This window comes from Epinephelus fuscoguttatus, linkage group LG12, assembly GCF_011397635.1.
Source record: "Epinephelus fuscoguttatus linkage group LG12, E.fuscoguttatus.final_Chr_v1".
Classification (NCBI taxonomy): domain Eukaryota; kingdom Metazoa; phylum Chordata; class Actinopteri; order Perciformes; family Serranidae; genus Epinephelus; species Epinephelus fuscoguttatus.
The window spans coordinates 26,078,305-26,099,648 of NC_064763.1; the positions used below are offsets into that span (position 1 = coordinate 26,078,305).

At 38.6% G+C, this 21,344-nt stretch overlaps 1 protein-coding gene across 2 annotated transcripts in view; it reads right to left on the minus strand.

Annotated features, from left to right (window-relative positions):
- ppp3ca (protein phosphatase 3, catalytic subunit, alpha isozyme) overlaps positions 1-21,344 on the minus strand; it is a 37,882-nt gene that overhangs the window by 4,859 nt on the left and 11,679 nt on the right. Inside the window, exons 3-13 of one of the 2 annotated variants that reach the window (XM_049591957.1) lie at positions 19,262-19,386; positions 19,017-19,128; positions 18,322-18,467; positions 18,054-18,193; positions 8,002-8,079; positions 7,781-7,875; positions 6,732-6,857; positions 6,535-6,615; positions 4,844-4,928; positions 4,588-4,685; positions 2,866-2,916 (exon numbers count right to left, since the gene is read on the minus strand). In XM_049591957.1, coding sequence (XP_049447914.1) covers positions 2,866-2,916; positions 4,588-4,685; positions 4,844-4,928; positions 6,535-6,615; positions 6,732-6,857; positions 7,781-7,875; positions 8,002-8,079; positions 18,054-18,193; positions 18,322-18,467; positions 19,017-19,128; positions 19,262-19,386 — 1,137 coding nt within the window. The remainder of the gene's footprint in view (positions 1-2,865; positions 2,917-4,587; positions 4,686-4,843; positions 4,929-6,534; positions 6,616-6,731; positions 6,858-7,780; positions 7,876-8,001; positions 8,080-18,053; positions 18,194-18,321; positions 18,468-19,016; positions 19,129-19,261; positions 19,387-21,344) is intronic. The other variant, XM_049591958.1, reaches the window with a different exon arrangement.

Genomic DNA, 21,344 nt, shown 5'->3' on the forward strand with positions numbered 1-21,344 from the left:
ATGTCTGTGGACAGATTTTGTTAACCATGATAACACTGCAACTGTGCAAGTTGCAGACGCAACATTTTACATGTGTGTTATTGAGATCAATGTGAAGACCAAATTCAAAGATGGGTGTGGTCTGAGCAAGGGGGCCGAAAGTAGGGGTGTAGGAAATAGTGCAGAGTCCACTGGCCCTTGTTGCTGGAGTGAATCCATCACAAGATGGTCTCTAGCTCTTGTGTTTTGATTTGCACAGGGTGACATACCACAGGTATATACAGTTTAGTATCTCTGAAACTGACATTAGTAAAATAGCAAAGTAGAAGCTGTTGCAATTTGACACTTGACGGACTCCTTGTGACACCAGCTGTATGACTTTTTCCCAAAAACACTAAGAAAAAAAAGTAAAGAAATTAAGTTGTAAAGTAAAACTTCCCAAACCACAACTGATATCCTTTTTTACATATTTAGTCCTTCATAGATGTCTATAGTGTACTGTGTCATGACTTGAAGCTTTATCCAAACACATATGGTAAAAGAAATGTAGCCAACCCAGACTCAATTAACTTACCCTCGTTGTGAGGGTACCATACCACTGATTATTTCAAATAAGATATACATGTAAGTAAAAATATAGTGTCAGTGCTGTAAACTGCTGTCCCATCCTGAACCTTCTTGGGTAGTGAACGATGATTACCTCAGACACGATCACGAGGAACTGAGGCTTCTGGATGCATATTTCATGTCGATGCTCTGGTCTGCTTTTTTGTTCTTGTGCATGCAACACTTTTTTGGAACCAGATGGAGGCCATTTACAAGCCAAACCAAAAACAATGAAGTATTGTAGTCATGCATCTCTTAGCAGCACTTGACTTTGCAGTGTTTTAATTTATCATGAACTTGCCTTGAAAAGCTGTTCTTTCCTTATTTAGCATTCTTTCCTCTTTTCCTCCCAGTTTGGGATGACCAATTTCAAATATGTGCTAGAGTCATTGTTAGTGCTACACTGATCTGTGGTCGTGTAGGCAGTGGGTGGGGGTGAGAGGAGGAGATTGATACATATGGACGAACCTGGAACAGGAGTGTATTAAAGGGCACCTTTGGTAGTTGTAAACCCAGACCATATTTTTCCGTGTGTTTGTGTGTAAGTGATTAGTTAGAACAAAGGTTTTTAAAATTGGTCAAGTAATGAGTGAGAGGGCCGACAGCTGCAAAAAAAAAGGGCTGCGCTCGAGGTATATGCAACCGCAATGTATGTTCACCAAAAGTGCTTGTTTTTGCCACTGAAAGGCTCAGATTGTTACTCTAAGTGTCTGACAGTTTGTGGAAAGGATCCCTACAGAGATAGACCTTTTTCTTACAGTCTTTTTTGTTTAACCAGACATCACTGCGAAATCACCATTGTCAAAGCCACCAGACTCCTTTTAAATAAAAAGTAATTTTATTGTGTATAGAGTCAGCATATTTTCACATATAACCGAGTGAATTAAGGGTTAATTTCAACCAAACCAGAGCTGGTGATTGTTGGAACAATAAGAAGACGAATCAAGACTGTATTTGTGAGTTTTACTTTATTCCCGTCAACTTTGAATGAAGTGTGTTTTACAATGATCAAAGATAAAACGAAAAATCTTAAAAATAATATTAATCAACCTTTAAACTGTTAATGATATTAAGTAATATTAAGGAGGGCTAACCTTAGCCAACTATCTCCATAATGTTTCTAATATTAATGACAGGAGGTGACGCCAAATTATTATTGATCTGGACCTTTATAATTTGCCTATACATGTTACTTTGTCAGTAAACTAAGTTAGCATTTGCACTTTGTTCGGCTAATGTTAGCCAGCAATATCTCTGTTGAGACGGCCCACTTTAATTTGGAGATGAAACCATTAACATCAGTAAGAAATAATCCTTGTGAAGGTGTAAAAGAAACAGACAGGAAGCTGCGGTTTTAGTGAGTGATAGGAAATGTTATGTGCGTTAGCTAATATAGGCTAGATAACTAGTATGGATGTAAATCACTGAGGCAAAGTGTAAGGCGTTCTAGCGGTACTGTTAACTTAAATGGAGTCTGATGGGTTTGGCGATAGTGATTTCGAGGCTGTTTCTGGTTAAACAAAAAGGATCTTACTCTTAACAAAAAGGTCTATCACTGTAGGAATCCTTTCTATTATGTTGGCAGACATTTAAAATAATTTGAGCCTGTCAGTGACAAAAACAAGCACTTTAAGTAGACGTGCATTGAGGGTGCCAAATGCCCTGAGTGGTTACATTTCAGCCTGATTTGCTGCCACTGGATTCAGCCCTCTCGCTCAATACTGGACCCATTTCTAAAAGTGTCAGTCACTGAGACACAAAACATGGGAATAAAGGGTCAGAGTTAAAACCTATCGAAGGTACCCTTTACGTGTGCGACAATTTATGTTCTCAGTTCACTCCTCCCTCGGTAAATTTGTCTCGACCAAACAGTAACAAAAATATGATCCCTCACCAGGTTCCCACCTTGCAAATGCTGCCAATTGTGAGTTGTTTTCCCTCTTAAGTACTCAGGTGCCCATTAGAAAACAGTTCCTGAAAAATCCTCTCCCTACAGTACAGATGACCAATTATTTCATTCCAACTTTTATGAAATATCTCTTTCAGTTCTCTTTCTAAGATTTAAAAACCAATTAACTTGTTTGGTTTTCTGTTTTAATTAATGTTACTGCAAAGTAAAGTGCCAGCCAAAGCAGCATCGGACCGTCCCGTGAAATGTTGCTTGATGGAGTCGTTGTTGTGTGAGCTCTTTTGTGAATGAACTGTTAGTGGAAGGTGGCCTCTGTGGCAGGAAACCCTGACAGTATGTTTAGAGGGGTGGAAGATGGGGCACAGGTTTACCTTCTCCGTCCTCATCAGTCGTCTCGATGGCTTCAATGGCTTCAATGGTGGCTGAGGGGGGGAGGAGGGGAGCAGGTTACTCCTGATAAAGCCATGCAAATGTAAAATGCAGCCCCAGCGAAAAAGGCGGCTCGTGTTAGGCCAGATGGGATATAGTACATGTTCACTGGCAATGCAGGCCAACTCAAGAATGCCATGCATTAATACTGAGAGAATTAGTGTCAATCTTGGGTTAGATGTGAAAAATAAAAAAGACAAATCCATAGAGAGAGAGAGAGAGCGGGACAGATAGATTGAGACAGAAAGAGCGAGAGGTTGAGTGGAGCCTGTAAGAGAATTTATGTAAGAGGACAGAAATGACCTCAGGTCAGTGTGAAGAAGACATTGCTCTCTGTCGACACCAGTAGTGATCAGTCATTGATCCCACCAAGGTTTTGTGCACAAGCACAATCATTGGGTTGGAGACAGCCAAACTTTGATTTAAAAATACCTTTAACACTGAATCAAATGGCTCTTTGTGGTTGCTTGTCCTGCCAATCCCACTGTAAATCAGCATTGAACTCTCACTAAAAAGTAAGTGAATAATAGACTTTAGAAAGTGAGAACTGGGAATCACATTGGATTCCCATGTTGTTCTGTTGTTCTGTATTTGCTGGATGTGTAAGTGGGCAATTGTAGGTCAACAAATGTGCTGTAACAACTTGGCGAGCTGATACGACTATGTTGGTGTGAGTTTTGCCACCTATAGATTAAAAAAAATGCTTAATGTAAAGTTTATGTGTGAATTTATGTTTATAGTCAAGGCATGGATCTAGGAGTGACTTCCATCTTTGTCTGGTGATGGAATCTATACAATGCAGGTTTTACACTATATTACACTGTAATGTGTTACTGCAGGCAGAACTTTGAAGAAGCAGTTGTGTTGTTGACTTAGGTTCCTTTTTCACAGCTTAAAGGAATACTTCACCCCCCCCCCCCCCTCCCCAAATGACCATTTGTATATCAGTTACTAACCCTGTGTTACCTTCAGTTGCCAAAGAAAACCTTGTTTTTCTTGCATGCCTCTCTGGTAAATGACAAATCCAAAAAGTAGAAAAGTCATGATGAATTGAAGTCATAGGGGTCCATGTTTAACAACAGCAAAACTATCAAACATCTGTTTACAAACTCTCACACAACTCGTGCAGTATAATCCATTTATCCAGTCGTATGCTCAGTATTTCCTAAACACATGCATTCTTGCTAAAAGTACGATTTTAAACACAGCATTTGAAATAGTAAAGTTTTAATGAAAATGCATTTGTTTGGGAAATACTGAGCATACGACTGGATAAATGAGGCTTGGATTATACTGCAAGAGGTGTTTTGAGTGTTTGTTGTCAGATGTTTTGGTACAGTTTTGCTTTTGTTAAACATGTCCCTTTATGACTTCAATTCATCAAGAATTGTCTCATTTTTGGATTTTTCGTTCACCATGGAGGCATGCGAGAAGAATGTTTCCTTTACAAATTCAAGTTAACACAGGATGAGTAATTGATACACAAATGATTATTTTGGGGGTTAAATGTGATCAAAGAGACTAAAAAACAAGTCAGAAAAGAGAAAGAGACAGAGAAAGAGAAGTAAGAACAGTGGTAAGACTGGGACGTGATGAAGAAATGAAACAAAAAAAAGATGGAGTAAAGGGGAGAGAAAAGGCTTCATGCTGAGCCTTGTACTCACCACTCTGCAGTGTCTGTCTGCCTCCAGAGAGAACCCCGCTCGGCAGCATGCCAGTGGGCGTCAGGCCTTTAAGCGTCAACACATTTTCACTCTCCTCTCTGCAGGAAACAGAGGCAGGCAAACAGGTCATAAAACTTCACCGAACCCTTAACAAAGTGGAGACAAAAACTTTATGCCCCCATTTTGATAACAGTGTACACACACACACACTCCCTTTATACACATGTACACACACACACACAAACATGAACTCTACCTGAGGACCGAGAACATTTTGGCCATTTTCCCAATAGCACGGATCTTGTTTCTGATCACCTCCTTGCGTGCTGCAGCTGCATTGGCTGCAAAGAAATACAAATACATACTGCCATTACTGTCTCTGATATAACAGATGCCGCCATTAAAACTTCAGCCCATATAATACATGAGAAACTTGCTGTAGGGTCCTATAACACAAAATATACTGTATGTTTCTTGATACCTAGAATACCATTGCAATACATACTGTTATTATAGGCCATTGTAATGCATCAGATACTGTAATTACATGCCCATGTGACTGTGCTCTAATGTGCGGACTCTGTGTTTCCATCTTTCACATGATCTCTTGTCTAGCACCTGATGTTTATCATTTGGATGTGCGTTATCATGGACTATATGAATCAGAAAATGTGTTTATGGCTGAGAGGAAATAATGGCAATAAACATTGTGGCAATCTGATGGCAATAAACATTGTCTTCGTTAGGTAATGCAACACAGCACAAATCTTTATCTTTTTCCTGATAAGCGACTGTTAAGTTTTACATAATAAACACAAATCAAGATCATATGGCAATTGACTGCATTTAGGCCAGTGTTAAAAGACAACACCGTCATACAAGTGCATGAAAACGAGAATAATTTTGCACCTTATTCTCTACCATACCTGTTGGTAAAGGAAAGAAGCCCAAATTCCAGCTCAAGTGCAGCTCAAATCTCAACTGTAAGCCACTAACTCATCACTGTATCCTGTATGCTTGGGTCTTACAATTTCGTATACGTTTTCATTGGCATTCTCTTATTTACAAAGCTATTCTTGGCATACTTCCACCAAAAACTTGAAAATGGCTATGCTCTTCGTTCTCAGAACATGTTTTTATTGTCTGTACTGGGGGTGCAGCTCCTTATATGTGGAATCCTCTGCAGAAGGACTTAAAGTTGTACTCATTGTTTCCTCTCGGCCATTTCAAAGTGCTATTGCAGGATTTTTGTACACAATTTCCTATATACCAATGTCACAGTGTGTCTTAGCTGGTCTTTGTAATCACGTGTAGTTGCCGTTTTTTTGCGTTGTATGGTTCACTTTTAGTATATATTAACACGATTTTTGGCGTTTCATTGTCGTAATCTTATTTTGTGTTTTATATTGCTTGTTTTACATTTTTATTCTGTATTTTTGTTCTATGTTGTCTGTCTGTAATTTATGTTGCTGCCTGTCTTGACCAGGACACTCTTGAAAAGGAGATTTTTAATCTCAAGAGGTTTTATCTGGCCGAATTAAGGTTAATTAAATTAAAACAAATAAATAATTCCATGAAAGATCTAGTTTTAGTGTGGTAAGGGAGACTTTGCAGTGGCAGCTCCAAGCTATGACATAGCCTTCTGCTTACCTTCCACTGACACTTTTACAACAAAACTCAAGATGGGCATGTTTTCAGTAGCCTTTGGTTGCTCTTAATGGTTTTAATAATAGTGTTTTATAATATTCTGTGTCTGTTTCAGATTTGGACATATATTATGATGTTGCCTTGTATTTTCCCATTGCCTTTTACTGCAGTAATTATGCCTTTTTTCAACTCTGGTTGTTTTTAAACAGGAATGTGCTATATAAATAAACTGGACCCACAATATACTAATGACACATATAAATAACAGAGTATTGAATCATTATTTACAAAACATCGTACCATCAAAGATCTCATCCTCCTCATTCATCATGAGTTCATCATCGGAGCAGATGCTCAGCACATTCACCAGCATTTCTGTGACTGGGGAAGAAACAGCGCAGGATGGAGGTGAAGTCATTAAGCAGTAAGCGCCAAACATGACAGAATAGGACGTGGTGTATTAAAAACACCTCTATTCCTCTATTATTAACGTTTACCTTTCTCTCCAACAAATGGCAGAGACCAGGTGAAGACATCCATGAAGTTGGGCAGCCAGTAGGGATGGGGTGAGCAGTTGAACTGCCGGATGTTCATGACGTTGTTTTCGTATTTCAGTACAGCAGCTGTTGGGGAAGCAGAGGGGAGACAGTAGAGTAAAATCCATCCTGTCCTGTTAATAGCCTGCTCTGAAAAAGATCACACCACTTTAATAAGAAATATTTAATAGAATCAGATAATTTTTTTAATAACGTTTGCTTAAAAGAAAAGTTATAATGTGGCATATAAATCTATTCTTACTGCACGACGACTGAACAGTGCTCAAAAAACAATAAAGTTTCATGGGTGCCCTCTTCAAATGTATTCATGTTCTGTGTATGTTTGTGTACAGCAGTGTGTGTGAGACAGAGCGGAAAATGAGATATTCAACCACTAGATGGCCCAGCTGAGGCCAAGGATTGCTGACACTGTTACATCAAGAGGGATAAAGCCACATGGAGATAGTCAGCGATGCCGACAGTCCCTCCCACGCTCCCCATCTCCCATAGCCCATAGCAACCAAGACACAGATCTGAGAACACAAACAAACGGAGGCTCCCTGATGCATTCTTATGCCTGCTCGCAAGCTAAATGCAGATGCATTAACCTCTAAACTCTACTTTGTGCCGTTAAAACCATTTAAATCAGTAAGTCAGCGGAGCCCATAGTAGTCATTTTGTTGGAAGCGTTTTTTAATGAAATCTAACCCAGATGCAGTTAAAATGCCAGAGATGAAGGTGTTTGTATGGATGGAAACTGGGGCACCTCTCTTTCACAACACCAGGTTTTACTGTTTACTCTTGTCTCTTTTAAGTAGCCATTTAAATTATACGATGTATGGGAATAATACAGTGTTTTCAACAGTAAAAAGATTCATTTTATATAGCTTAATATCACCCAGAGCCATCGTTACTGTGCAGAAATATGACACAGATATAACAGATGACAGAACAACAAATGAAACTGTAAACTGAGAGAGGACGGGTATAAAATGCAGAGATTTTCTGACCTTTGTTGTTGTAAACATCCAGGTAGTTTGGTGCTGAGAAGATGGTAATGAGCGATGGGAATCCAGTGGTCTGACTTTTACGGTACATCCGGTAGCTTCACGCCAGTCAAGTGAAGGCAAAGGCAGAAGAAAGGTACAGCTTGTTGTTATATTTGTTATTATTCATCTATTGCATGTGTGGATATTGTTGTTTTTTAACGTGTGTCGTAGGGAAAACATACCCTGCATCTTGTGCTTCATGTGCTCGGATAATTGATAATAGGTTATTGCTCTGTAGGAACTCACACACAGCTGGATAACTGGAAAAGAGAAGATAAAAACTAGGGTTAGAGTTGTCACCGAAAAAATGCTTTTAATGTACCGTAATGTAAAAAACAAGAAATCTAATTAAGCACACAGTCTCACCATAACTTTTCCATCATTGAAGCTGTAGGTTACCAATTCACACACAGTTTTACTCCCCAGAAAATGAACAAAGATGCATCACTCATGAATGCATTAATGGAAGCCTCACTGAGGATGATGCAAGGATGTGAAAAACCAATCCAACAGCTACCTGTTGCAGTTAAAAACAAACTAACCCAGTACAAGCGGCAGTCAGAGCTTCCTGCCCCCGAGGTCTAACCTGACAGGAAATGTGCCTGAAAGGAAGGGAAGCCAAACTGACTGCGATGCTACACTTATTCATGGCATTAAGTATGCGCTGTATCCAATGCACCCTTTGCAATAAGGCAGTCAATTAAACCTGTCAGTGCCACCGCCTCGTCCTTTTTCTCTGTTACTGCCTCATGCTTGCTCACTCTAATTATGTCGCTTAAGGACACCTTTTTAGAAGAATACAGTAATATTGTTTGCCCCACCTTACCCGCAAATTTCACAGCACCATTTATTGGACATTTCGTCAGCCACAAAGGTGTACTTCGAGCCAGAAGTGGAAATTTGTGTCTGTGCTGCTGACAGTTTGGGGAACAGAGCGACTCTTATCAAGGGGCTTACTGCCCACTAAAATGCCTGCGATCAATGATTTACTTTACCCAGCTAAGTATTTGCTGCTGCAGCTGCTGGGTGATGTCTTGGTGTCTGCTAATGTCTCCTTTTATGCTCCAGCCATTTACAGTGCCTGCGCCCAGTAACTGCTTTTCTGTTACAGTATTTATGAATTAATTTTTTTGATTAAGCTTTTTGGTTTTTATGAAGGATTTTTTTACCCTTAAATTGGGATATGATGGAAGCCCATTTCCGCCAGTGTGATTTAAAAAAAAAGATCAGGTTAAATTACTATTATGAGGAACTTTCTCAAAATAATAACTTGATATCTCAAAAAAATCACTGCGTATCTCAAAATTATAAAAATAAGATAATAAATTAGTATCTGAAAATACTGATTTAGTATCTGGAAATAATGACAAAGTATCTGGAAATAATGACATAATATCTGGAAATAATGACTTAGTATCTGAAAATAATGACTTAGTATCTGACAAAGTATCTGGAAATAATGACTTAGTATCTGACATAGTATCTGGAAATAATGACTTAGTATCTGGAAATAATGACTTAATATCTGGAAATAATGACTTAGTATCTGAAAATAATGACTTAATATCTGGAAATAATGACTTAGTATCTGGAAATAATGACTTAATATCTGGAAATAATGACTTAGTATCTGGAAATAATGACTTAATATCTGGAAATAATGACTTAGTATCTGACATAGTATCTGGAAAAATGACTTAATATCTGAAAATAATGACTTAGTATCTGACAAAGTATCTGGAAATAATGACTTAATATCTGAAAATAATGACTTAGTATCTGACAAAGTATCTGGAAATAATGACATAGTATCTGGAAATAATGACTTAGTATCTGATATAGTATCTGGAAATAATGACATAGTATCTGGAAATAATGACTTAGTATCTGAAAATAATGACTTAGTATCTGGAAATAATGACTTAGTATCTGACATAGTATCTGGAAATAATGACTTAATATCTGAAAATAATGACTTAGTATCTGGAAATAATGACTTAGTATCTGGAAATAATGACTTAATATCTGAAAATAATGACTTAGTATCTGGAAATAATGACTTAGTATCCAACATAGTATCTGGAAATAATGACTTAGTATCTGAAAATAATGACTTAGTATCTGGAAATAATTACTTAGTATCTGACATAGTATCTGGAAATAATGACTTAGTATCTGACATAGTATCTGGAAATAATGACATAGTGTCTGGAAATAATGACTTAGTATCTGGAAATAATTACTTAGTATCTGACATAGTATCTGGAAATAATGACTTTCAGGGACTCTAAATAATGAGAAACGTTCTAAACATTATGAGTTCTTTTGCAAAATAATACAAAAAAAAAAAAACGTTCTCAAAATAATAACTAAGTATCCCAAAATAATAAGAAACTTTCTCAAAAAAATGAGAGGATGCCTCAACTTTTGACTTAAAGTAACAGAGTCAATTACACTGCAGTTGTATGTGTGACAAGTCAATGTTATGTTGAGTATTATAACTCCATAAAATTTGCTCCATGCTCAATATGTGGAACATTTGAAACCCAGTTTTTGTACCCCTACGCTCACCTTTGGGGGTACCCCGCCTATTAAAGGGTGTCTCCCGCTTGCCTCTCTCCTTCTGCTGTTGTATTCCATGGGAGAGGTAAGCGACATTGCTCTTGTGGTCATTTCTGTGTTTTAGCACTGTTAAGCTGTTTATAAGTTCATTTTATGCTAATATAATCTGAATGCCTCCAAAGATATCCATGGTTGCGTCTTTATATCTAAACAATGCAGACATCAGTAGAGTCCACCGGTTACATTAATATCGAAAAAGTAATGAGAAACAATAAGTCATATTTTGAGAAAGCTCATTATTTTTAGAGACTACATTTTTATTTTTGAGAAAGCTTCTCAAAGCTTCTCTCTTAACATGATTTTTTTTCTGTTCATCACACTTGCAGAAATGGGTTTCTGTAGAGTACAGATATGTCAACTGTGAGCAAATGAATAATCATCATGACCACTTTACATATAAAAATTCAACATGTCAGCCTCACTAAACAAAAACTTCACACTGCACACTTCTGTGCTCAATTCTGACCGATAACATTACAAGTCTAAATGGTTAATAACAGAGTAAATCAATTAAAATTTGTAATATTGTTATCTCTCCACTGGCTGCATGCCGAAGTTGTCCTCAGTTTTTTTTTTTCTGGCCAGATGGACAATGAGCTGTCACATGGAGAAAGATGATAAAAACCACATGACTTCCTATCTGACACTTCAGACTGGAGTTACATCTGATGTGGAGCAGATTCAGGGCCCGACTTTGTTTCCAAAGGAAAAGTAAAAACAAAATCTCCCAGAAAACATCAGACCTGTGTCACACAGGAGGGGCATGTAATCAGAACAGGGACACTTCCAGCTGCAGCGTGAATGTAGCCTTCCATTTAGCAGCTCTCACCACAGTTATGTAATACCTAGAAGGTTGTGTTATGTCATTCAGAGACTGTATCATCCCTTCAAACTGTGTCTCCTGGGTTAGGAAAAAAAAAGATTACAGTTTGATTAGCTCTTTTAAAAATTTAATGCCCTCAATTCAGCAGCACCTCAATCTGTCTTAGCTTTGAGGAGTCCTTTGTGACTCCTTTATTTCGTCAAGCTGCTGTATTCCAGACATACATCTGACAAGAAACATATTCTTAGATCCATCAGTCGTAAGTGCCAACCTGGTTACAAATGAAACATTTGCTTGATTGGTATCTCATCTAAGAAATGTATTCTTAAATGACTTTGATAGTTGTTAATGAAGTCAAATGAACAATGCATAATATATGTTCACCAAAGGCTGTGCGTCCTGTCAAAATGGTGCTGAGTAAAGCACCAGTGACGACACTTACAGATGCTCTGTGTGAAAGCATTAGCCAGAAGCACCTACTGTAAAATATAAATCAGACACATTGCTCACTTCACTGCAAACTCCCCAGTATTTGTTGGTGCAACCCTTTTGCACACCAGCGTTCATCTATATGAGTCCAACGGGACATATTTCAATTAATTATTGTAATATTTTTTCTCTTTTACAAGTTTCTGCGCAGGCATTTAGAGACGTGAAAACTTTCTCATAGTCTCAAACTGCTAATTACTGTTTGCAGTGATCCACATTCACTGTGTAATCCATTTTCGAAGACTGACACAGCACAAAAATAGAGATACACCGAGCAAGCTATCAGTACAGGGCTGCAACTAACAATCATTTTTGTTATCAATTCATCTGCCAATTATTTTTCTGATTCATCCATTACACTTTTAGCTGATAAAAAGTCAGACAATACGGTGACGTCTACTAATTGCTTCGTCTGACCAACAGATATTAAATTTGCATTAATAAACTAGAAAAGCAGTGAATCGGAGAAGCTGAAAGACATTTTTCCTCATAAATGTTCGAAATGACTAATCAAAATTGTTGATTACTTTTCTGACCACCCGCTAATGATAAGGTGATTGCCACTACCACCAGTCATGTTTTCCAGACCTACAGTAACATACAGTACATCCTCCCCCAGCAACAATCCCCTCTTCTGGCACTTTCCTACAGTCACTGCCATCCATGCACCCATCAAACTTTCAGAAGCGTTTAAAATATTTAAGTGCTCAAAGGTTTGTGCCGGAAGAAAAACAAGGAGAGCTGCTGTGCCCTGAGCACCTGGCGAAACTGTGCCATCCTCGTATATCTAGGTCACATGGCTAACATTCCCTCGGTGGCCAATATATAAATTACAGGAATAGCTGCATCACACACTAACATGGATACACTGTAACTCTTCCCACTATGGCTGACAGTACACCCTAATAGAACTGTAAAGTGTTATATAAGTGTTCCTATTAAAAACACATCTACAATCTCTAACTTAGAAATAAGGGGGATTTTTGCCTCACACTCGTTAAGCATTATATTTGTCAGTATTTTTTGCTTCTTGTGCACAGCACTGGCACAAATGTCACATAATAGCATCAAAATAAAGATTCCAACGTACACTATGTTCTAATTTATCTTTTGTCCGCACCAACGGTATCTATTGATTACTGCGAGGGAACACAGTACACACACACACACATTGCTCGCCTGCGGCTCACATTCCTTCTCTCCCCTTTGTGAAAACACACAATTATGTGTCGGTGAGCCTGTGAGTGAGAGGGAGCGAGAAATCTGACAAGTGAGTATGAGCGAAGGAGACAGAGAGAGATGGAAGTGCCGTGTTGTGAGTGTGAAACTGAGAGGTTTTTTCTTTCCCTTAAGAAAATCCATCTGTTGGGCTGGTGGTCATCACGCTCATTTATCCCGAATATAAAAACCCATGTTTATAATCTTATTCCTAATCACTGAGCAGGGTCACATCTTTCTAATGGCATCAATCAATGCACAAGAAACGAGGCTTTGTTAGTTGGTGCTTTGCTATTGTAAAAATAAAGTCCTGACAAGGCTGCAGAATAGACCAGAACATGAAGTGTAGCCAGTATATGACAACTGAATTAATACAAACCATTATCTGTTAAAGCAGCATACATGTAATCAAAACTACTAAGTCTGCAGTGGTGCCTCCAGATTAATATGATGTATGAAAAATAAAGGCTGTGAGCAAAATTTCATCTAACCCTTTTCCACTCCATCCCTCCCTACCATAGACCCATTTTTGTCTTTTTTAGGGGGGGCAGTAGATCTTTATGTGGAGATAGCAGGTTAACATTATATGCAATATAGGAGTTTTATACATCATCTGAAAGCTGGGAACCTGCAGATTAATTTGAGATGCAGCTCAGCACTGTGTGAAGCTTCTCTAGTCACAAATCTGTAATAAACCTTGCGATTTGGTCAGACGCCTATTTAAACGTTAAAGGCTAGAGTGTTTAGGGGTTTAAAATGTTATTATGGTAGTGTATGATGGCCATTCCCATGTTAATTTATGTCTCATAAGTTGTTGCAGCAATTTTTACATTGATAGCATTTGTTACACAGCTTTGGTGCTAAATTTAAGCATTTTTCCACTCCAGAATTTATAAAATAGTGGTAAATATTCCCTCAACTACTACATTAATTCACCAAGACCTTGAATACTATAGAAGAATCCAAGCTGATTATTAAAATTTTAATTTATTTTTAATGATCAGGGTAGTAATGATTAAACAAATCACAACTGGTTAAAAAGATAACTTAACCAATGTAAAATGGAAGGATCTTGTGAGAGAAATGTACGAAATGGAAGAAATTGCCATGAGAGTTAGAAATCAAGTGTGCGTTTTTGAAAAAGATGGGGAAAAATGGTTGAGATTTGTAAAAGATGATGTTCCCAATGATCTTTGATTATATGAAGTAATGAGATTGATAACATAGAAGTGTTTTCTTGTTCTTTATCATTCACATAAATATGTGGGTACAGATTTGCTTTTTTTTCCTTCTTTAATTTTCTTAATTTATTAACATTATATGTCGCTTATTTCCTGATATTGCTAATGCTTTTGTTTATGTTTTACGTATGTATTTTCTTTTTTCTCCTTTTACCTTTTTCAGTCTCTACATATGTTAAATACTCCTAAAAAATGTCACAATAGGTCATTTTATACAGTGAGGTCAAGGTTAAAAAAAATGATTTCACTACAGTAAAAACTGCAAATATGGCAACTAATATTATCACACATGAATACGGTTGGGCTCATTGAATCAACAAAAGGCTCAGCTTTCCTGTCATACTTAATTTATGCAATTCCAAGACTGTTAAGATATCCGAGTATGCACAAAATATTCAAATAAAATAGGTGAAAATTTAAGGATCCTTCCTTGACTTTGAGAAACACCCTGTTTGTTTTTGCCCAAAGCTGCATGGGATGAGCATAAATTGAGCATGTCTGTAACGAAGAGACTCGTGGGTACCCATTGAACCAATTTTCATGTAGATATCCTGAGTTTAGAGGTCAAGGGACCCCTGTGATAATGGCCATGCCTGTTTTTCCCTCCTTTTTGAGCGTTATTTAACCCTCTTCTGGACAAGCTAGCATGACATCGTACCAATGGATTCCTTAGGTCTTCTAGTTTCATATGACACAAGTATTGTCACTCTGGATTTATTATCCAAAGAGTGGTCCCCTTAAATTTGTCTTTCTGACATTATCAGAAAGAGTCTTCCACAATGCATCCATTTGGTCGTTGTTACCAAAAAACTATAACTTAATATCATAGGAGAACCAAGAGCAGTCATACACGGCATTTACTCTGCAAAACTCGGTAAGCACTAGATTTTCTGCTGTAAATTAGATCTATTTCAAAACTTTTCCTCAGCTCTGAGGGGCAAACTTAGTATTGTTTTTATGGAGCACATGTACAGGGAGTTAAATTACACCGCCCAATGCATCACTGTGTGTTTGCACTTACAATTCACGTATTGCAACAATCAGTCATTGTCGCTACGTAGTATAAAATCAAATAACTGCACTATATTTGATTGCATTTTAATGTACCCCCTTTCCCCCCTCAACCTGCTTATACATGCTTCTACATCAGATGGAGATTTTCTTGCATTTCCCAAAAATCCCTGAGGAGAACGTGGTTCTCTGTGCTGCATACATACTGTATAGTTGGCAAGAGTCATAATGATGGAGAGGTAAGTCTGAGAGTGAAGGCAGAACAAAGCCATGGGGAGATAGATGACTATTATAGCAGCATCCTCCACACATCTACAGAATAATCCTCACTAAGCTGCGCTCTCCCTGTGAATAGATGGTTTCTTATCGGTGACCAGTTAACAGCGGTGAAAGGGGAAGTTAAGACCCATCACCTGCTTCGTTTTCTGTGTCAGATACTGTGCTGGTGAACTCAAAGAGGAGATCTCGCCTGTGTGGGAATATGTCGTGAAACAGAAACACTTAATACTTCAGTGGAACTATTTCATCTGATTTGAAGCAAATGTCACCTTTGACACTAAAATGAGATTTACATGGGTTATAATGTGAATCTGAACTGCAGTTATTCTGAATACAATGTCCAGACTGTCACTTCATTTTCAGCAGAGGAATAAATCTCCCTGACTTAAGTTTTCATGATTTGAGCAGAGCTGTGGCTCCCACACAGAGGGGAGGAGGGGATGAGGGGCGGAGGGGGTCTGTACTGTTCTGAACGTTCATTAAGAAAACTCTCACCACCGCTGCCACCTCTTCTCCTCACCACCACCTACTTCCATAGCTTTGCTTCCATCTCACAATTAGGACAGTGCTCACTCCCCCTTCTTTTACATGCTCTGTCACTGGAGGTTGAATAGTTGCATAACAAACCCGTTCCCAAATTTGCCTCGCTATTATGTTTCATATTTTACTCCTCTCTCCTCTCTGCCTCTATTTTTATTTGACTCCAGGTTCACCCAGCTAATCCTTTGTCTGTAACAATCTGTTCTGTAAGTGGAAAAAGTCAACCTCCTCTCAGAGACAGTTGTTTGAGAGCCACAAGGCAACACAGCACATTTACTCACAGACACGCACTATCTATAGGCTTTAAGGATATGTTTACCTTACATTAAGTCTCCTTTGTCATCCCCATTATGAGGTGTTAAGTGTGTGTCTACTATTTGTGTTCTCCTTTTTTGTTTTGCTCAGGTAGCAATAAATGTTTGATATCTATTAATAATTTATAATCTTAACATCTATTTTTGATATTAAGAGTTTTGGTTGCAAGGCGCCGGTAAAGCAGCTGAATTTATCCCTGAACTCCAGTAATTCTTTTGAAAGATTAAATTAGATCTCTTTACCGATTATTCAGGGTGTTGACCTTTTAATGCACATCACTCCCTTTCTCCCACCTTCCTCTTTCTCTTAAATACACGGCCTAATGAAGCAGAAAGGATGTGCAGAAGAAACCACGTACTTCATGATCAACCAACATGGGGATAATTTTCTTTTCTTTTACCTTCCCCAGGTAGGATTTATAGTTGGAGGATCCAAAGAGTAAGTTGCAACCTTTCATTCTTTTAAAACTAAAGTGTAATTAGAGACCTTCAACGAGCCACATGGGTCATGCTAATGGGATTAGTGCAGTGTATGACAAGTGCTCAATGTAAGCCTAGATTTCTTTAGCAATGCAAGATGGCATGAACACAAAGTTTTAGACTATTGGATGCATAAAAGCAGCACTGCAATGTATCATTTAGTTAATTTGGAGTTGCCGCACAGGTATTTTCTCTGTATCTATAGCCCCATTTCCACCAAACACTTTCGGTATGGTGCCTTTGGAACCAAAAGTAACCCTTCAGACATGGTACCTAGCGTTTCCACTGCAAACAGTACTCTCAAATGTGGGCGGGGTCGTTGTCACTCACTGCTCCGTCCAGCACTCACTTCCTTATTATCGGTGACACAGATGGAAGTCTGCACCTCATTTGTTGTCCACAGAATGGCGTTGCACTACATTTTCAAAACAAAATAAAACAGGCTGCAGTGAGAGTCTCTCTCCATGGGATATTTAAAAAATAGCGGGTTTGTGCATTTAGTCCTCAGGCAAGCTCAGGGGTTTAGTGTTGCCGGAGCCCACAGAAACAACGCTCCACAATGCTTTCTTTTTCTTCGAGTGAGGATGGAAATATATGCCGTTCACCGGTTGAAATTAATATATATAAACGCTTGAAGATCCACTCATTACTAAAAGTGTTATTAAAACGAAAGTAATGGTCAAAGTTGTCAGTAACATTTAAGGTGTGTTGATGGATTCACGTCATCATCTCATGCATTGAGTAACATTACAAGTTAACGTTCCACCTTAAAAGTTGCCGGCAGTCGGCCTAGTGAATTAAGTCATTTTTTCTCAGACTCCAGCTGCTGCAAGAGGCAGCAAAACATCCTTTCATTTTATAGTTACAGTATGTGTATGTTACAGGTATGAACAGTGGTTAAATGAGCCTCAAAACCAGCCACAACTCAGCCCTGAGCAGAGTGACCGTCGGCTACTGACCAATCAACAGACTGCAGTGTTCACAGCTCCACCTTTTAGTACCAGATCTGTGTGCTAGGTACCCCAACAGAGGGGGGACCAAAAATGGGGATGGTACAGAACGGTTCCATTGGTACCATCCACAACTTTTCACAGTGGAAACGGAAAAAAATGCGTGCTGAACTGAACTGTACCGTACTGCTCGGTGGAAACGGGGCTTAAGTATCGACAACAAGTGTTCAAGTTATAAGTTGCTGCAGGGAAGAAGAAACAGCTCACCTGTAGAAGTAGGAGCAGCCTCGCACTGTGTTGTGGCTGAAATATTCCTGGGTTTTTTCGTTGCCAAAATCCTCCAGAGGATCAGACCACAGCAGGTCACACATGGGCCCAAAAGCTGGCGGCTCCTTGAACCGATCCAACTTAACATAGAGAAGCAGAAGTGCATGTTTTTGGATTTTTTTTTTTTTTTTTTTTTTTAAAAACCCTTTCTTTAAATAACAACCAATGTACAGCATGACCTGCTAGTGCTGAGGATGTGTGTTCTTACCTTTTTAATGTCATCTAAGGTGTGTATTTCAGGTGAGAGCCCACCGTGTACACACAGAAACTGTTGGTTCATGAGTGCAGCCAGAGGGAGGCAATCAAATGCATCCATACATGAGTCGTACACCTGCTCTGAGTACTTGATTTTACCTGACAGAAGACAAACATACAATGAGCTGCATCAGTGCGCTTAGATGTAACATGATATTTACTTAGAAAGAAACAGTTTTACTGGACAAGTACATTTGCACATAAAACAAATATGGCATGTTTTTGGTTTGTTCTTATGAGACACCTTTGATACTGAACAACACAAAATTACAAAAGTAGTATATTGAGATATTTTTTAAGTAGAAAATAGATGATGAATCTTGACACAGTATGCGCATGTACCACAATAAAATGCATATATATTTAAAATTAGGTTTCAAGTTAATCAAATATTAAAACAAAAAACATTCTGAAATATTACACACATATGTACACATGTTGTGCATCCATGTGTGTTGCTATCAGCTCAAAATTTTCAACTGTTCACAAACAATTCCATCCTCCTTTGTTGTGCTGTCATACAGAATTAACCTGACAGTCCCAGCAGACAGGTGCATTACTTGTAATCTCTACCCAAAGTGCTCCGGGCTACACATGACATTACCAAGACAGAGAGAAAGAAAAAAAAAAATGCTGAGAGGTACTCACATTCTTGTTTGAAGGTGAAATATTCTGTCAAATGTCTACATTCATGATTTCCACGAAGTAAAAATAGTGTCTTTGGATAGAGGATTTTCAGCGACCAGAGGTATAAAACACACTGTGAAAACAAATACATAAACAAAGTGTTATTCTACACAAGAAAAGCTGTATGTTATAGTGAACTGATGACATTTTTAGCAGTGTGTTTCCCCCAAGCCATGATGTACTTGATGATTTTCTGATGGTTTTACCTCAATACTGAAGTAGCCGCGGTCCACGTAGTCCCCAAGGAACAGGTACCGTGTTGTGGCTGGTGATCCTCCCACTTCAAACAGCTTCATAAGATCAAAGAATTGCCCATGGATGTCACCACAGACTGGAAAATAACAAAGGACAGCAAACGTTACACAATCAAAGAGTCCGATTGAATATCTTCGTCTGCGTCTTTGTGTTTTGCTTGTGTGTGTGAGGGACCAAGAAAACCCCATGTTTCTCATGTTAAGCACAGGTCTGTATCATTTGGTTGTTTTTCATTCAGTGAAACAACTACAGTAGGTTTGCTGAGGTTGATACAACTCTCAAACCTCCTGCCTCTGAAACACACTCACAAATAATTGGTACGGTTGTAAATGTGTTTGTCATGAAGCTAAAAATCAAGGATGTTCTGGAGATGTGCAACAGCTGCATTTGTTGGTTACAGGGTTCGAAGACAGAAAACAAGAGAGAGGGTAGAGAATATTCTGGCAGGATCTCATGGCAGCACAGAGTACAGCACTTTCTATCGGAGGTCTTTTTTCTCCTCACAGGTTAGCTTTATAAATAGACGGGCAGGCAGGCAAGCGGTACAGGGAGATGCTACAGTTTGTGTTGATATCTGCATCTAAACAGTCTCAATAATTCATGTTTGATAAAGGTGATGAAGTGAGAATGTCGTAAAGATTGCTGTTGCTACTATTAAGACATCAAAGCAATGAACTTAGAGCCTTTGACAATGAGGGTAATGCACAATGAAATATAGATGTTATGTAACCATAACACCCTTCATGAACAACAATAGCTATACACAGGAAAAAACAGCATATTGTGTGCTACCTTAAACATGTGTTACAGCTATTTGCATGCCAACATTTCTCCGTGGATTATTGTATGCAACAGGCTAACCCTGCAGCAACACGCTAATCACAGCTGCTTCAATAGAGAACACAGGGCTGCAACTACAGGTTATTTTTCATCGCTATTTTTCATCTGTAATCCCTTGGCCAAGATGTTACACATGCTACCTTTTTACAGGTTTCACAGGATTCTTGATTAATGGATTAGCTATTTTTTCTATTACAAGTCAGAAAATGGTGAAAAATATCAATCAGATGCTGAAGATGAAGTCCTCAAGTGTCTTGTTTTGTCCACAACCCAAATATATTCAGTTTAGTATCGTATAGAGGAATAAAAAACAGAATACATTCACATTTATGCGGCTGGAAGCAGAGAATTTTTACTTTTTTCTCAACAATTATTCATACCGATAGATCAATTATCAAGTTAGTTGGCAATTAATTTAATAGTTGACAACTGATCGGAAAATCATTGCAGCTCTAGAACAAAGAGTAGTCAAATATTAACACTGTCACCATAAAGGATTGTTTGTTATTCTATTAACTGCTGGGTCTTTGGCTTCTCTCAGTTGTGTCAAGTAGAAACAAGATGAGCTTCACCTTTAACAGGCAGCAGAGCAGCGGCTAAGGAAAGAAGATTTATGCATAGTGCTGCAGCAGGAATATATATTTATTCTACAATTACAGCCATACCACCAGTATAAAAACACCCAAAGAGGAATATAATGGTATAAATCTCCCCTGTCTTTAGGTCATCATGGCATTGAGATATTTCCACAGTCTTTGGCTGAAAGGCCTCTGTCCTCAGCTCAGAGAGGAGAAGCTCTCACCTCAAAGAGGTAGAAAAAGCTCAAGCCCTCAGGGGAGATGCAGACTTTTTTTTCCCTCTCGCAGCGAACACTATGGCTCTGGAGTGCAAACCTACATCTCATTTCCTCACTGCCTTCAATTTTTCATTATCATCTTCCTCTGTCTCCTTCTCTCCTACTCATCCTCCATCTCCTCTCTCTTTTCAGTCTCCCCTATCAGCTCCACAGTGGCCTTCGCCCACTCAAAGCTTAGAGCAATGTGAGTGGGAGACTGCTTGTGTGACTAAAGCAATCAAACACACACATGCGCACATACAGTACGTACACTCACGCACGCAAACACCCGTGGAACACATCCGTGCAAGTAAAGATTCACAAGTGCATAAATGCCTCATAATATATGACTGCACACA